The 18916-nt window shown below is 44.0% G+C and overlaps 1 protein-coding gene across 1 annotated transcript in view; it reads left to right on the top strand.

Annotated features, from left to right (window-relative positions):
* LRRK1 (leucine rich repeat kinase 1) overlaps window positions 1-18916 on the top strand; it is a 439003-nt gene that overhangs the window by 202103 nt on the left and 217984 nt on the right. Inside the window, exon 6 of the mRNA XM_082253047.1 lies at window positions 5833-5984. Coding sequence (XP_082109173.1) covers window positions 5833-5984 — 152 coding nt within the window. The remainder of the gene's footprint in view (window positions 1-5832; window positions 5985-18916) is intronic.

Below are 18916 nucleotides of genomic sequence, written 5' to 3'. Positions count from 1 at the left end.
GTAGAATTTTGAGGAAAATAATGAATTTAATCCATTTTGGAATAATGCTGTAACATAACAAAATGTGGAAAAAGTGAAGCCCTGTGAATACTTTCCAGATTCACTGTGTAATACCAGGACTGTGTCCTTTTTTAGTTATAGGGTAGAGCGACATTTTGCCACCTTGTTATCTTTACACATGCATATGTCTCATTGATCTTCCAACATTTTGAGTTCCTTGTGGATTGCCCTGCTTTTTTGAGGTTCAGTTGTGATCTTCCTGGGTCTCGAGATACGAGGATGGTTTTACTGGCTGACCCATTATATTATCTTCACATATTTGCAAGGATGTGCTCCTGCCCCTAAGGAAGAGTTTGAAACACGTTGGTAAAAATCCCACACATGATGCGATTATATTTGTGGACCTGTCCATAATTTAATACTTTGCCATGTCTGGAAAATACTTTTAGTGATATAAGATGTTATGAAAAAAAAGGAGGCGCTCCACTGTCTACACTCTTAAAGAGGTTGTAAACCCATGAAAATTTTTTTTTTTTGCAACCTGAAAGACAAACCCATAATGAGCTAGTATGCATCGCATACTAGCTCATTATGAAATACTCACCTTAGAACAAGCCCCCACCGTCCTGCCCGCTTACCTGTATGATCTTCCGGGATCGCGGCATCTGGCCATCTGATTGGCTGGAGCCGCGGTGACGTCACTCCCGCGCAGGCGCGCGGGAGCCGACAGTCACGGCACGGGGCTCTGAAGGAATGGCACCAGCGGCCGTTCCTTCAGAGCGCATGCGCCAGTGACGTCACTGGCTGCATGTAAGGTAAATATCTCCTAAACGGTACAGGTTTAGGAGATATTTACAGTACCTATAGGTAAGCCTTATCATAGGATTACCTATAGGTACAACTTGCAGAGGAGGGTTTACTTCCTCTTTAACCACTTTAAGACCGTAAGGATTTGCACCTTAATGACCAGGCCACTTTTTTCAACTTGGCACTGCGTCAATTTAACTGACAATTGCACGGTCGTGCGACGCTGTACCCAAACTAAATTTGCGTCCTTTTTTCTCCCACAAATAGAGCTTTCTTTTGGTGGTATCTGATCATCTGTGTGATTTTTATTCCTCTTGCGTCCTCTTGACAGTCGCCGCCCACTCATTCAATCTGCACGTCTGGGTATTGGCCTTCTCCACAGGAGTAAGCTAGGCAGAAGATTTTGTTAGAATAATCACAAAACCTTTGTATAGACACACCTACAGGGGGCTGTCCCTTTGGTCAATACCCCCAGCTAGCAGCATTCCCAATTCAGTTTTCTGCTGCCTAGCTTAGGAGTAGGCAGGCTTTCCCTGGCTGAGATTTCGGTCTCAGCTTTTTTCTTCTTTTTCTGTTTTCTCTCTACAAAAGTGTTTTTTCTTTTTAAAGATATCTTTTTATTTGTTCCTGCGCTTAGTTAGTCGGACTTTGGAAGACTACAGCGTTTGCAGAGCTGGGACTCGCACTTGTTATTCTAGAGCCTTACGGACTCCCAGCCGGCCATCGAGCGTTAGCAGGTTATTGGTATACACAAAAAAAGAGCGACAATTCTGAAAAAAAAAAATCTATATTTTTCACATTCTGCTATATAACATTCCCAAAAAAAATTTGAAAATTATAATTTTTTAACATTTTAGGCCAATTTGTTTTCTGCTATATATTTTTGGTAAAAAAAATTGCAATAAGTGTATTTTGATTGGTTTGCACAAAAGTTATCGCGTCTACTAACTATGAAAGATGAAAGATTTATGTAATTTTTATTGTTTTGGGGTTTTTTTTACTACTAATAGCGGCGATCTGCATTTTTTTTTTTTATTGCGTGACTGCGACATTGTGGCGGACAGATCGGACCCCTAACTGACATTTTTGACACTTTTGGGAGGACCAGTGACATTATTACAGTAATCAGTGCTAAAAATATGCACTGTTACTGTAATAATGACACTGGCAGAGAAGGGGTTAACATTGTGGGTTATCAAAGGGTTAAATGTGAGCCTAGGGGAGTGATTCTAACTGTGGGGGGGGCGTGGTTTGTGAAATGATCACAGAGACATGTGATCCTATATAGAAGGATCACAGGAGCTCTATGATCATTCCAGGGAGAAGAACGGTCAGCTGTGTTTACAACAGCTGACCGTCCTTCTTTTTCAGCGGGGAGCGATCGCGGGTGTCAGGCAGCAATCGGAGCCGCCTGCACACTGCATCGGCCTTCCCCACTGACGAGCGGGGGCGGGATCGCGCCGCCACTGGCGCGCGCTCGCCCCCTAACCTCCTGTTAGCGACCTCCTAACAGTTAAGGCAGTTCGTGCAGGAGAGGGTGCCTGCCTCAGTACATCTGCGGCGGGCGGTCGTAAAGAGGTTAATTACCACCAAAAAAAATAACCTTCTCTCCAAAACATATAGAAATACAGTGCAGCGTCCCCATTAAGTGCACTAATAAACACTTATAAGCAATTCTAAAACAGAAAAGTGGCGCTTTACACTTCACAGCATCAAAAAAATACATACAATTGGGTAAAAATATGTGCTAGTTAACAGAAAATATTCTCTCTTTCAAAAAGTCTACAAATTTAGTGAGGTCATGAATTAAAGGGTAACTCCACTTTTGTTGGAAGTAAAATAGCAAATAAAGAAAATCTAATATAGCGTATACAATTGCGACTAAATTCCTATTGTAATTAAAGGTTATAAAAACAACCTTTGTTTTCAATCTGCAGCTCTGTGATTTTCTGTAAAATGCAATATAGCGACCTGGAGGTGTTCTGTACACAGATTGTGTACAGAACACCCCTTGAAAATGTATTTTTTGCTTGTGTGATTGGCTCACTGATTTTCCCAGAAGTCTGCACTAAGATACAAGACCAGTTTTAAGCATCCTCTACAACAAAAATTTCATTTTTGGTGAGATAGTTCCAAAGGGAGATCAGGTCTAAAGGGATACAGACCCTGCCACTTCCCTCAAAAAAGGCCTGCAGGTGCAGCAACTGATTGATAGTTATAAAATCATTCCCATACAGATTCACATGGACACAGAGAAACAAACATCTATTCCTGTAATTTTTGGTGAGATACTCCCAATAGGAACATGTCTAAAGGGATGCAGGCCCAGCAGATTTCCTCATTAGAGCCCTGCGGCTTCCACAGCTAACAGATAATTATGAAACCACTCCCATTAGACCCACTCAGCACGAAGGCACAGAGTAACAACAATGATTTCTTCAGAACAAAAAAAGGTAGGAATCTGCAACAAAGTTTGTTAAAATCCCTGCAATGTACAGAGATCACCCAGAGGAGAATGTTTTTTTTTTTCTGAACAAAAGTGGAGTTACGCTTTAAGTCTTAAAATCTGTGCCAAAATGAAACTTCTATCATTTTTATCACATAAATAGAACTTTCTTTTGGTGCTACTTGATCACCACTGGGTTTTTTATTTTTTATCATATAAATGAAAAAAGACTGAACATTTTGAAAAAAGAAAAGTTTACTTTCTGCTATAAAACATATTCAATTAAAAAATAAAAAATAAATCTAATTTCTACATAAATTTTGGCCAAAATGTATTTTGCTACATGTCTTTGGTAAAAAAAAAAAAAATCCAAATAAGTGTAAATGATTAGTTTGCGTGAAAGTTATAGCACCTACAAACTATGATGTGTATATACTGGAATTTATTTTTTTATACTACTAGTGGCTGGGATCAGTGACTTATACGGGGACTGCGATTGTGTGGCAAGCAATCTGACACTAACTGATGCTGGGGGGAACTGACTAACTGCTGCTAACATCACCAGTGACACTAATACAGTGATCAGTGCTAATAATATACACTGTCACTGTACTAATGACACTGGCTGTGAAGGGGTTAAAATCTAGGGGTTAAATCTGTGCCCAACAATGTGTAATGTGTACTGCTTTTTACTAAAGATCTTTGTTTCTTATCCCTGCTTTGCTTAACAGATTGTTCCCACTGTACAGAGCCCTTTGTTGATTGTCAACACAGAGCTCTGGGCTGTGATTTGACACAGCTGATCAGCAGGTCCCAGCCATGAATCATTGGCCAGGACTTGCTGACAGACTCCACAGCGGGTGTCAGTGAGGAGGGGCACCTGAAAGCAGGCAGTGGGGTACCAGTACATTGCGGGCGCGTGATCCTGAAGTGTTTAAACTGTCAGCCCATGATTTTGTTTAATTTTAAGGATTTTGTCCAAATAAAATAAGTTTGTATTTTATTCATACCTGGTTGTATCGTTGCAGTGCTAAAAGTCCCAATTTGTTTGGTAGTAAAGATGAATAAAGTTGTAAATAAAATTGCCCGCATGGTAAATCACTGCATTTTACCGAGCGGGTTTGTGTAAACCATGTCTTACATGTTAAGGGATACTAAACATACACCGTTCAGGGATCTGCTCTGATTCTAAAAATTTACTGTCAACATGGTTGCCAGTACTTTGACCTTCTGCAGCAATATTAATACCCATCATATTATACTGACAAAATTTATAAACGCAACACTTGTTTTTGCCGCCATTTTTCATGAGCTGAACTCAAACATCTAAGAAAACCGGGATTCATCCGTGAAGAGAACACCTCTCCAAAGTGCCAGACACCATTGAATGTGAGCATTTGCCCACTCAAGTCGGTTATGACGACGAACTGCAGTCAGGTGGAGACCCCGATGAGATGGACAAGCATGCAGATGAGCTTCCCTGAGACGGTTTCTGACAGTTTGTGCAGAAATTTTTTGGTTATGCAAACCAATTGTTGCAGCAGCTGTCCGGGTGGCCGGTCTCAGACGATGTTGGAGGTGAAGATGCTGGATGTGGAGGTCCTGGGCTGGTGTGGTTACACGTGGTCTGCGGTTGTGAGGCCGCTTGGATGTACTGCCAAATTCTCTTGGAGACGTCTTCTGGTAGAGAAATGAACATTCAATTCACGGGCAACAGCTCTGGTGGACATTCCTGCAGTCAGCATGCCAATTGCACGCTCCCTCAAAACTTGTGGCATTGTGCTGTGTGATAAAACTGCACATTTTAGAGTGACCTTTTATTGTGGCCAGCCTAAGCCCCCGTTCACACTGGGGTGACCTGTCAGGCGACCTGGTCGCCTGACAGGTCGCCGTAGGTCGCCTTCCATAGAGAAGCTGCGGACCTGTTCTAATAGGAGCGACACAAGTCGCTCCGACTTAGAAAAAGGGTCCGGAGCTTCTTTGGGGCGACCCGGAGCGACCTGCATAGACTTCAATGTTATGAAGTCCGTGCCGGCCGCTCCGAGGTCCCGGGGCGAGCAGCGCGTTGCGGCCTATGAGGTCGCCCGGCAAAGTAGAGTCGCCCCAGTGTGAACGGGGCCTAAGACACACCTGTGCAATAATCATGCTGTGCAATCAGCATCTTGATATGCCACTATGAGGTGGATGGATTATCTCGGCAAAGAAGAAGTGATCACTAACACAGATTTAGACAGATTTGTGAACAATATTTGAGAGAAATCGGCCTTTTGTGTACATAGAAGAAGTCTGAGATCTTTGAGTTCAGCTCATGAAAAATGGGGGCAAAAACAAAAGTGTTGTGTTTTGTTTAGTGTACATTTCATTTATCTACAATAAATATTGTATGAGCCAGGTGTCACCATATTAATGGAGGAATTGATAAAGTAGCTTCCAGTTCCCTGAAACACACACCAATTTGCTGTCCATATAGACTGCTGATGAGACATGACACTTTCTCTGTTCCTTTTTTAAATTCTGCATGCCTGTGAAAGGGAAGATTGTTGCTGCTTATACTAACAGCTGTGTGATCTCCGTACCAGGACATGAAGATATCGCAGAGTTTTTGCTCCAGAACGGAGCCGGTTTCTGTTCATACATCTTGATGGATAACCCTGAACTGAGCAAAAAATTGCTAAGGAAGAGGAGCATTGCTGAATCCACAGGCCATAGGGATCCGGCTTTACAGGAACCGGTAAGCGTGATGGATCCATAGGACACTGGGTACATGAAGTTGGTTTTGTAGCAGTTTGTAGCTTTTAAGGGATATATAAAGCGAAAGTGTATTTCAAATAGCCAAGCATACACCCATAAATAAATTAGTAAATAAATAAATACAGGCACAAGTGGGCGGAGACCAAGTGTGAAGCAAAGTGTGTGGGAAGCAGAGCGAGGGAGACACAGCAGACAAGAGGATATAAATGTAAAAGACACATGCAAAAAAAATAGAGAGAAGGAGCTGGTCATATTGATTAATTCAAGGATGATTCCCCCTGAATACAATGGTGGTTTTAAATGCGCATTGAGCCCTATCCATGAAAATGGGGGGACAACATTATGGGGTGAGTTGCCAGCTGATGGGAGTGGAATCACGGAGGTGGTGGATTTTGCGGTGACCCAATTTTCAACATGGGATTCTTAATCTCTGATCACTAGTCACAACTTTTTTTGATTAGAGTAGATTAAATGTGGACTTTTGTTTTTGTGCACTTTTTGCTTTTGTGCACGTTTTTGAATATTTAGCCCCGGTTCACACTAGGGCGACCTGTGAGGCGACCTGGTCGCCTCACAGGTCGCCGCAGGTCGCCTCCCATAGGGAAGCTGCGGACCCGTTCTAATAGGAGCGACACAAGTCGCTCCGACCTAGAAAAAGGGTCCGGAGCTTCTTTGGGGCGACCAGGAGGCGACCGCCATAGACTTCAATGTTATGAAGTCTGTGGCGACCGCTCCGAGGTCGCGGCGCGCTGCTCGCACCGCGATCTCGGAGGTCGCCCCTGAAAGTAGCGTCGCGCCAGTGTGAACCGGCGCTTACTGTCACCTCCTTATCTATTATTTATGTAATTATTTGTTTATTTACTCATTTATTTATGGGTGTATGCGCTGCTAGTTGAGATACACTTTCACTTTATTATATTTGGTTTAGTTTGTTAAGCCGCAGCACAATTTTGTGATCATTAATTTGATTACCTTATTGATTACACATATATATGGTTGATTTGATTATTCACTTTAAGCGCGAGAACCTTTTCTATTATTCGCTTTTAAGGGATGTTTCACATTTTACATTTTTAGGAATAAATATGATAGTTATTTAAAAGGCTTCCACACTTTTTTTTTTTTTACTTTTATGAAGAATTTAAAAAAAAATGACATCACTTTTCTACATAGTCTCCTTCCTTTGCAATGCATTTTTTCCCATAATTGTACCAGCTTTTTAATGCCATCAGCAAAACTCATTGTCGATATACCTCAAGCAAAATTAGTATCAGAGATAGACTCCATTGTGGAGGGGACATAATTCTGAATTCATCTTATTTTATTTATTTTTTTTGCTTCATATTGGGCGTGGATCACACTTTTTTGATGTGCTGCTTACACACCCTATATAATTTCCATATTTATTTATTCACATATGAAGAATTAATATTTCATAATCACTTCTTTTTTATGGTTTAAGATTTATTAATATATAGACGGAAGTCCTTTTTTGGCTCATTTCATTTGTCCTAAGTGCGGGTGCATTAGTCATTAGCACTAATTTTTTCATCTTATTTAAAAGTGACTAGAGCCAGTAATTCCCTTACGTCCTGACCTGGATAAGGAGTTGGTAGAGACCTAAATATCAATGCCTGTAATAATCTGCCCATAACTAGTTGTGGTTGGAGCAAGACCTGGAGTATCCAACCATGCCTACCATATAGAAGAGAACTTTCGGTTGGCATTTCTGTGTTAGTATGTTACTAGTTCCCTAGAAGTATAGAATAAACCTGTTCTATATAGATTTTCTTAGTTGGGGTATGAGGCAGTGCTGTATTTTGGCCTAGGCCAACAAGGCACAGGCCTAGGGCAGCACTCTGCAGGGGGGCAGCAAAAAAGTCCCCTCCCCTCCACCTGAGATTCTATTTGGCCAGTGGTTGCTAGAGCTGCCTCTCGCACCCCCTCCTCCTCTTTCTCACCCCCCTCTTCACTCTCTCTCACCCCCCTCTCTCTCTCACCCCCCCTCTCTCTCTCTCACCCCCCCTCTCTTGAGATCTCAGGGGTGCATGCTGGGACTTGTAGTCTTTAAATTTTGGAGGGAGTCACAGCCGTTAAAAAGAAAGGAGTGGGGCAAATCTACATAGGAGGGTGAGGGGGGGGGGCCCAATTTTAGTCTTGCCTAGGGCAGCACAAAACCAGAATACACCACTGGTATGAGGGGAAAGCCAGAACAGAGCTTTTTGCTTCTGAGCTAAATATAAAAGCCAGAGTACAGCTATGTTAGCCGGGAGAGAAAAGATCTCCTTGTCCCCTGCACCTAGTAGACAAACCAGGGGGTCCAATGGGCCCTGAAAGGGGTTGTTAAGGCAGTGCTCGCAATCACTGCCAGCCCCTCTGCTAGGGTAACATGTAGTATATAGTGTGTGGCATTTTTTTAAATTCTTCTAAATACCTTATTTCTTTTCGCCGATCACGTCACCGCCCGTCTCTCTCTTCCTCCATGTATGTACTACAGAGGCAGGGTCCCAGATCTCCTTCTGACGTCTGCCGGGCGGTCACGTGATCTCCCTCCTCAATGGAGCACTTAGGGCAAATAGGAGAATCTCTCCTCCCCCAACAGTAAAGCTGTGTTGTGGTGCGGAAGGCTCTGTGTAGTAAAAACAATTGTGACAACTTGTGCAAGGGTAAGACAGATATAGCAGGGACATTTTGCAGACACAGCTCCCATAATTCTCCGCTAATGTCCCCCATATCTCGTTTCCAACCAGGGCCGGTGCTACCACTAGGCAAACTAGGCAGCCGCATTCCTCTCCTGTCACCTCCTCATCCCCAGTGGATGTCACCTCTAGAGAGGGGGGCAGTGTGTACAGGAAGGGTTTTGTAGGGTTAAAGGGGGGCAGTGTGTATAGGAAGGGGGGTGTAGGGTTAAAGGGGGTGAAGCATTAAAGGAGGGCAACGTGTGCAGGAAGAGGGTGTAGCATTAAAGGGGGGGCACTGTGTGCGGGAAGGGGGGCAGTGTGTTCAGGAAGGGAGGTGTAGGGTTAAAGGAGAGCAGTGGGTAGAGGAAGAGGAGTGTAGGATTAAAGAGGGCAGAGTATACAGGAGTGTATGCAGGAAGAGGGTGTAGCGTTAAAGGGGGGGCACTGTGTGCAGGAAGGGGGGGCAGTGTGTTCAGGTAGGGAGTGTAGGGTTAAAGGGGGGGCATTATGTGCAGGAAGGGGGGCAATGTGTACAGTTTTTTAGGGGGGGTGCAAGTAGCTGGTCTTGCCTAAGGCGCAAAATATTCTAGTACCGGCCCTGTTTCCAACCCCTCCTACACAGTAGAGTGGTTGCATCCTGCATGGTTGAAATTGGTATGGAATAGATCAGGGACATTATACCTTTCTTGCTGGGCTCAGTGAATACTTCCCACAACAATGGTTGATCTGATAGTGTTAGATTAGAGAAGCTTGGCATGGCGCAATTTTAGGTATTCGTAAAACTGTTGTCTAGGTAAAGCAAATTCCGCCTGCAGCTCAGTAAAATATTTTAATATGTTCTGATTATACAGCTGGGATAAATACTGTATACCTGCTGTCTCCCATGCCTGAGACCCCTCCAGTTTGTTTAGTTCAGTATACTGGGGATTGTACCATAAAGGCAGTGCTGGGACAAGGTTATCTGGCGCCCAGGGCAAGGATTCCAAACTGCGCCCCTCTTCCCTTAAAATTAAGGTCAAGTTACCCCCATCCCTGCAATAGACCATTGCGCCCAGGGGAGCTGCCCCCTCCTGCCCACCCCTCCCCCCGGCCCTGCATAAAGGCATCGCCCCGATTATTTTCAGACTATGTTTAACATCTGTACAAAGTTTCCTTGTAAGTGAAACCTTGGGCCCTGGGAGTGGTGGATTGGGCCACAGGCTTTTTGACCTCTTTCTATATAGAGGGTCCTCTAAATCTGGTAATCCTGCATTCCATATCAAGGTGTTGGTGACACAGTTGGGACTCCTTAATGGTGACAATGTTTTTCTCTATCCACATGACCATTTCTCTTACGTCCTCCGACAGTCGCCGCCCCACATAAGTCATCACTATTGGGTATTGACTTCCGCTCCGCAGGAGTAGCTAGGCATAAGACTTAGTTTAAGAACAAAAGCATTTAGCATAGACACACCCATGGGGGCTGTCCCACTGGTCAATACCCCCCTGCAGTAATCCATCCCAACTCAGTTTGGTAGAATAGCAGTAGGTGTACAAAAAAACCCCAAAAGAGGGGCGGGGCGGCGACTGTCGGAGGACTCAGAGAAAGGAATTTTACGGTAAGATTTTACAAAAATTCAGTTTTTTGAATTTATCTGAAAAGGACTGTATTGCTACACATCCATTTTTGTGATTTTATTTTGTCATTTTTTTGCACGTTTTGTAAATTTTTATTTTCCATTTTTCTACCAGCACTTTATTTTCCACTGTTATCTTTATAAAGCAAGATCATTGCATTGATTCTATAAACTGTTGTTGCACCATTTTATGAATACTGTTGTAGTATTTTAATTATTCCCAATCATTTTCAATTATTTTCATCATCACTGTTTTATTAGCTCAGCTCCTTTTTGATATTTTACATTCCTGGAAGTCCAGGTTTGGTAACTGTCATATTTGCTTGTGTCCTCAACCAAACTGTCAAACCATCAAATGACTGATGTCATACCTGATCACATATGCAGAATTATGGCAGTTGCAGATCAAACAGAAGCTGCTTCCTTGGCTCTAGGAGGGTTTATTTCCACTTCCAGGCTGTCAGCAGATCGGCCTCTACAAATTCGGCAGTACCTAATAAATTGGGAGCAACTGAGCACCGTGAAATACTGGTTTTAAAAAGTATAACAACTTTTTTTTTTTTTTTTTATGGCTATACCTGCAAAAGGGGCCAGCCTGAAGTGATCTATCGGGACTTCATTTTCTGATTAAAGATCCACTTTAACCACTTGCTGACCGCCCGCCGCAGTTTTACTGCAGCAGGCTGGCTCGGCTGCATTAACCGACGTAGTACTACGTGGGTCACACGCGTGGTGCTAGGGGGCGAGCGCGCACCCCCACTAGGCAGCGGAGATGCCGATCCATGGGACCCGCGGCCGCGATAGCCGCCAGCCATCCGCGATTGCTCCCCGCTGAGAGAGAAGGATGGTCTGCTGTTGTAAACACAATTGACCGTTGTTCTCTCTGAAATGATCACAGAGCACCTGTGATCCTTATATATAGGATCACATGTCTCTATGGTCATTTCAAAAGCCCATCCCCCCACAGTTAGTAAACACTCACTTAGGCTTACATTTAACCCCTTGATTACCCAGTAGGTTAATCCCTTCCCTGCCAGTGTCATTATTACAGTAACAGTGCATATTTGTAGCACCGATTACTGTAGTAATGTCACTGGTCCCCCCCCAAAAGTGTAAAAAATGTCAGTTAGGGGTCCGATTTGTCCACCGCAATGTCGCAGTCCCGCTAAAAATTGCTGATCGCCGCCATTACTAGTAAAAAAAATTAAATAAATAAAAATTACATAAACCTTTCCCCTAGTTTGTAGATGCGATAACTTTTGCACAAACCAATCAAAATACGCTTATTGCGATTTTTTTTTTTTTTTTACCAAAAATATGTAGCAGAATACAAATTGGCCTAAAATTATGAAAAAATTCGATTCAAAATTTTTTTGTTTTTGGGAATGTTATATAGCAGAAACAAGTGAAAAAATATAGTTTTTTTTTTTTTCAGAATTGTTTTTTTTTTTTTTTTTTTGTTTATAGCGCAAAAAATAAAAATCGCAGAGGTGATCAAATACCACCAAAAGAAAGCTCTATTTCTGGGAAAAAAAGGAAGTAAATTTTATTTAGTTACAGCGTGGCACGACCGCGCAATTTTCCGTTAAAGTAACGCAGTGCGGAATCGCAAAAAATGGCCTGGTCATTAAGGGGGAAAATCCTTCCGGTCCAGAACTGGTTAACTCCGTTAATGACAAAGCATCTTCCTTAAAGCGGAGTTCCACCCAAAAGTGGAACTTCTGCTCATTTGCTTCCTCCCCCCCTCCGGTGCCACATTTGGCACCTTTCGGGGGGAGGGGTTAACGGTTACCTGTTTTTGACAGGTACCCTTCCCCACTTCTGGGAGATTGCGCTGCGGCTCTTTTCCTCTGAAGTTTGGCCCCCTCCTCCTTCCCTCGCTGCCGAGCCAATCCAAATGCGCAGCACGCTTCGTGCATGCACAGTAGGGACCCACCCGTGAGGCCGCAATAGCGGCGGCAGCACCCGACAGCCGATGGAAACATCGGCTGCTGTGCTGACATCACTGGACTCCAAGACAGGTAAGTGTCCTAATATTAAAAGTCAGCAGCTACAGTATGTGTACAGTGTGTGTAGCTGCTGACTTTTAATTTTTGGAGGGGGAGACTGAAACACCGCTTTAAACTGATGCTGTAATAATTCCAATTTATAACTACGGAAAGTACAATAGAATTTTCTTTTAATGAGCCAGCAACATGTCCTTGACAACAGAAAAGACTCCAAAAAGCTCAGCGCCAGATGTAACTTTATAGGAGTATTGGCTCTTTTGACTTATCTGGTGCTTTGCAGAAATATAATATTTAAAACATTCAGCACACAGAATTGAGGATGTAGCATGAAAATAACCCTCAAGGTTACTGGGTTTCTGAAATGAAAGTATCCTCCCAATTGCAATAAGAGATCATCCAAAAAAGTAAAATGTGTAATTCGTATACAAATAGATAGAATAGAATAGATATACAAAAAGACAACTGCACAATTGCTTTAAAAATCAATATTGTAATGAGCTTAGCACACTTATTAAATCAGAAATATAAATGATATACTGTACTTTTTTCCACATAAACCAGCATTTAGCCATGGTCTGCCTAAATGGCAATCAACTACTCATCCATTTACATAGATAATTGAATTGAAAGGATGGAGACACTGGCAGTCTGCTGTTCTATGTATAGACAGAGAGAGTTCTATTCTTGGCTTCAGTCATTTAGTGCTCCTCTGAGGCCTTGTTTTAAAAGCTGGCCCTTGGTGAGAAACATCTTCTGATTGGCTGCTGCTGAACCCTGCTTAAAGTGGATAATGAAGTCCTTCTAGATGACTTCAGGCTGACCCTTTTTGCAGGTAAAGCTATGTAAAACATTAAAAACGAGTGTCTATACTATTTAAAATCCTGCAATGCATTATCTCATCCAGCTGTACACATGCTCTGATGCTCTCTATTCCCTGCACTCTGCCAAAAATCAGAGCCATTAGAAGCCGATCAGCTGACAGCTTTAAGATTTCCTGTTGCTGAAGGAGAATGAAAGCAACAGGAATGACAGACTGTGTGAGAGGACACCGATAAGGGAGGAAGAAAAGAAAAGCCGGAGAGGGGACAGGCAAACTCTGCTGCCAGAGAGACACAAAGTTGAAATTGCAAGGATAGTGTCTTATCTTCTCTCCCCTGATTTTCTCTTCTTTTTCCCTGATGGACAGCCTGTGAACTTCAACAAAGTAAAGCTTTGTCAGCCTTCCTCTCTATCTGAGCCAAGACATACAATAAAGGCTGGAAATATACATATTGCAACCAGTTGCCGACCGCCCACTGCAAATATACTGCAGCAGGGCGGCTCGGCTTCACAAAATCATGTATATCTACGCGATGTTGTGTACGCAGTCCCGGCGACGCCGGAGCCCTGCTCCCGCTGTTAGTAGACACAGCGAGAGGTGGGCTGCGGGAGGAGCGGCGGCGATCGTCAGAAGGCCCGCCTGCTTATGCCCTTCACAGAGCCCCCCCCCCCCCCAACAGTAAGCACAAATAGGCAATGCATTGTCTCATCCAGGTCTACACATGCTTTGTTGCTCCCTATTCTCAGCACTCTGCCTAAAATCAGAGCCACTAGAGGTCGATCAGCTGACAGCTTTAGGATTTACTGTTTCTGAAGGAGGAAGAAAAAAACAGGAATGACAGACTGTGTGAGAGAACACAGATTAGGGAGGGAGAAAAGAAAAGCAGGAGAGGTGACAGGCAAACTTTGCCGCCAGAGAGACACAAAAAATGTAAAATTGCAAAGATAATGTCTTATCTTCTCTCCCCTGATTTTCTCTTCTTTCTCCCTGATGGACAGCCTGTGAACTTCAACACTGTAAAGCTTCTGTCAGCCTTCCTCTCTATCTGAGCCAGGACATACAATCAAGGCTGGAAATATACATATTTTAAATGAAGAAAGTGACACATAGTTTGAGATCAAGGAGAGGGGGTTTTCAATAAGGAAGTGACTGCTCTGGGCTTCAACAAAATGGTGGCCTCCAGCAAGAAGAATCAGGAGCAATGCTGGAGGCACTTTGCAGCACGCACGCACTAATTTTAGGCAGCATAGTTATTAATGTGGAATAGATCAGTTTCATCTTCGTGTTAGCTGCAGAGCTGATCCAACCCATCCACCCCCTGCACACGTGACTCTGAAATTTCCCCTTAACAGTTGGTTGCTCAGATTAGTGTCTATTGCTGTAAAGCAGGGGTATCAAACTCAATTTTATCGCGGGCCGCATCAGCATTATGGTCGCCCTCAAAGGGTCAGTTACATCTGTAAGATTAGATGTCCAGAGCACCCCACGCCCCCCTTACACCCTTACATGAGATGTCAAGAGCCCCCCCACCATCAGAAGTCAAGAGTAACCCACCCTTCCTTACATCACAATGCACCCCCTTACCTTGTGCTGCTGCCAGGAAGAAGATGTGGTTGGATCTGGGAACAGGGAAGTGCAGGGTCTGGAGGAGGACAACAAGAGGGCTGGAGTCAGCTTCCAGAGTCTGCTGAATACTGAGACCAGGAGAGGCAGAGACAAAGGGGTGTTGCGGCTGTGCAGGGAAATTTAGGATCTGTAGGAGGAATTCTGCCCTCCTCTCTGCTGCAGACTGCTGAGAAGAGGGGGGTGGGCAAAGATGAGCCTTTCGGCAGCTGCACAGAGAAACGCAGGATCTGGCAGAGGAGTTCTGTCCTCTCTGCTGCCGACTACTGAGACAAGGTGGGGGCAGAGACAAGGGGGGAGCCGCAGCTGCAGAAGAGGTGCTAGGGCCACATAAAATGGCCTGGGGGGCCGCATTCGGCCCTGGGGCCTTGTGTTTGACACCGATGCTCTAAAGAGTAATTTGAGCTGCAAACACATGCTTTTCATATGATATGATGTTTGCAAAATGCCAGTCACTGTTGCAGTGGGTTACTGCAGTCATGCACTGACTCCCACACATTCTTCCCACAGGCTAGTACATAGCGGGATATACACTATATTGTCAAAAGTATACAATTGCAGAGTTTTGCCCATTGGGACTTTAGATGAAGCGTCCCACAACCAGTAATAAAAATATAGTACAAGTTTATTGAGTATATGACCGTATATGGCAATAGAACTGGGAAACTGTGTCATAATGACAAACAGTTGGCCCAAGTATACAAATCCATTACATGGGTACATACAGTAATCAAATAGTCTATGGTAAATTTGTCGTAGCATCTGTGGTGATCCAACGTGTTTCGTCAGTTCAGTCTCACTCTTCAGAGGTTGATGCATAGACATAATCTATGAAGTAAAATGGTTATAAAATATAACCTAGTAATGAACATGGAAATGTATCAGGTAGATTGGAATGTAGGAGTCAGACTGAAGGATCCATACTCAAAAAGATGCAGGATGCTGCATGCCAAAGTCGCACCAGCAGCTACCGGAGACATCTGACCCGGGAGCCGTGGGTAAAGATGCCAAAATGGGCCAGCAGCAAAAAACAGGACAGATGGAAGAACGGGCAAACAGAACCATCCAACATGACCTGCCAGGATGGTGGCTAGAAAAAGAGTGTAAATGGGGTCTGATGTGTACAATAAATTAAAAATAAAATAAATGATGGAAAAGTAAAAATCCATGAGAAAATATTGAAATAATGAATTAATGGCCAAGAATAACCACATGGTACAATTAGGAGTGGTGAAAGTGACCTGCACAGCTGAATTAAATGAGAATGAACGTATGAAACTAAGGCTGGCCGTACATTATACAATTTTCTTACAATTTTCTTGAAATTTACCTTCAACTATGTAGTACAAAGTAGTGATCGACCGATATCGATTTTTTATTGCCGATACCGATATTTTGGTCATCGCATATCTGTATTGGCCGATATTTCCGTACATTTAATTTTTTACTTGGCAGGTACTCTTGTGGAGGGATCTGGAGGTCTAAAAGACCCCAAACCTCTCCTCTGCACTTAAAAGCATTCAAAACGCCAAGTTTGGCTGTTTTGAATGCTGTCATTTTTTTTAATCTAGCGCAGAGTACCCGGAAGTGATGTCATGACATCACTTCCGGGTTTTTTACATGGAGACCTGATCAGAGCCGAATGCGGCTTTGATTGGGTCTTCAGCGGCCGTGCAGGCTGGTTGCCCGGGTCTCCCGGTGGGACGGGATGAATTAGAACGGAGACTGCGAGCCACGCCTTCTCATCCAAGGTCAGTGCCTGACCTCACAAATGCTCTTCTGGAAAAATGGTCAAACATTCCCATAGACACACTCCTAAACCTTGTGGACAGCATTACCAGAAGAGTTGAAGCTGTTATAGCTGCAAAGGGTGGGCAAACTCAATATTGAACCCTATGGACTAAGACTGGGATGCTATTAAAGTTCATGTGTGCGTGTAAAGGCAGGTGTCCCAATACTTTTGACAATATAGTGTAGTAGTAGTATGCATGGTCATGTGACCCTTTTTTTTCTCTCTCCAGTTTTACTGTAAAAAACCTTATTTATATATCGTGACAGGAAGTCAGATAAATCTGTGGGTGTTGTCACAGACGGGAGATACATTTCTGCCTTGTTTAGACAATTCACCAATTACTATCAGGTGTCGGCTGCAAAGGTAGCCAGAAAGGTTTAAGGATGTTGGAAAGCTTCAGCTATTCAGAATGAGGAAATTAAGGCCTCTATAAGTTATCCAGAGGATGACTTCTGATTGCTGCATCCTGAGGTTTTGTGCGTTAAGGAGAGCAGTGAGCTGAGAGACTTCTGAAGGTGAGGTTGTGTTGACTTTTTCTGTGTGAAAAGAAAACAAAGACTATTGGTTTTCTGCTGTATTACCAGCAGTGTCTGCCCAGCAGTAGGTTGGGACAGACTCCATAGGTAGGTTCCTGTGTTGTGAAGGTAGACGCCCCAAGTGGCCAGGGTTTATTTTATGTTTGTTTGATTTATGCTGTTTGGATGCTTGCACTTGGTTCCAGCAAATTGGAAGAATAAACCATAGACCGTTGTTTTCAACCACTCCTCGGCTGTCTCTCTGTGTAGCGAACCCACCCAAGGGGTCACCCACACCCGCTACCGAGCCAACCCCTTACACATGGTGGAGTGCCGCGGGCAGTTAAAGTAAACCCAAAATGGAGGAGATACTGAAACAACTGGCTATAGCAAATGCAAATCAACAGCAGGAAAATGCAAATCAACAGCAGGCAAATGCAAATCAACAGCAGACAAATGCGGGTTTTCAGCGGAGCCTTGCAGCTCAACAACAGGCTCACCAAGAGAGCATTGCAGGCCTGGAACAGAGACACCAGCAGCAAATGGAGGCCATCGTGAAACCGCTTCAGAGACAGCAGACGAGGCTGGGAGTCAGGCCAGTAACATACCGACTTTTCGGGTAAGCCATTTATTGCCAAAGATGACTGCAGATGATGACCCTGAGATGTTTCTGACCACGTTTGAAAGAACATCGGAGAAAGAGAGTTGGCCTAAAGAACAGTGGGCTGGACTAATGCCCCCCCCCCCCCCCCTATTATCTGGAGAAGCCCAAAAGGCATATTTTGATTTGGAGCTTGCAGATGCAAAAAACTATGATCGATTAAAAGAGGAAATATTGGCATGTTTTGGGGTAACCTTGGATGTCGGTGCTCAGCGGGTCCACAATTGGAGTTATAAGCTGAGGAAGCCACCTCGGTCGCAGATGTATAACCTCATCCATTTGGCTAAGAAATGGCTGCAGCCAGAAATTCTGTCCAGACCAAAAATTTTGGAACGAGTAGTCATGGACAAATTTCTTAGGTCTCTTCCTAACACCCTGCAGAAATGGGTGAGCCATGGTGGTCCGGAAACCGCAGACAAACTAGTAGACCTGGTCGAAAGGTACCTAACAACAGAGAATTTGACCTCTTTCCCCAGAGACGCACAGACTTTTCACCCCAAGACCAGACCCTCCCCACCTATAGGAAAGACTGCATCAAGGGATGGGGGTGGAGAGAGGGACCAAAGAGCAACTAGAGGTATTATCGGGACTACTGCTAATGTTTGGCGAGAGCGGCCTGGAAGACCCATCCTACAGGAGAGGACCAGAAGGTTGATTTGTTACCGTTGCCGGGAAGAGGGACATGTAGCAGCGGTTTGCCCAGCGGGTGATGAACCCATGCAGTGTGACTTTCTGTCAGAGAGACGACAGTCCCTTTTTGCAACCACATGCACTGCAGTAAAGGGGAATGAGAAACCTTTATATAGAATGTGCTTAGATGGTAAAGATGTTGTGGTATTGTTGGATTCAGGTAGCCTGGTCACCTTAGTGAAAAGTGATCTAGTGGTGGGAAAAACCTTACATCCTAGGAAAATGGCTGTAGTTTGTGTACATGGGGACACTCGAGAATATCCGGTGACTACTGTTTCCTTTGAAACCTCCCTCAGTAACTTGTGTCACCAAGTGGGTTTAGTTCCCAAACTGCCACATGACGCCATTATGGGAAGGGATTTCCCAAAGTTCTGGGAACTTCCCCAGTAGGTGGTTATTCTGAGCCTGAAACATCTACTCTAGGATCCTCTAACTGGGAGGATTCTCCTGAGTTTCCATTCTCAGTCTTAGCAGGGGAAACACCAGTCCCTAGGGAGGAGCCTGC

Source organism: Pelophylax lessonae, assembly GCF_965119305.1.
Source record: "Pelophylax lessonae genome assembly, chromosome: 4".
Lineage (NCBI taxonomy): Eukaryota > Metazoa > Chordata > Amphibia > Anura > Ranidae > Pelophylax > Pelophylax lessonae.
This window is presented reverse-complemented; position numbering and strand designations above follow the sequence as displayed.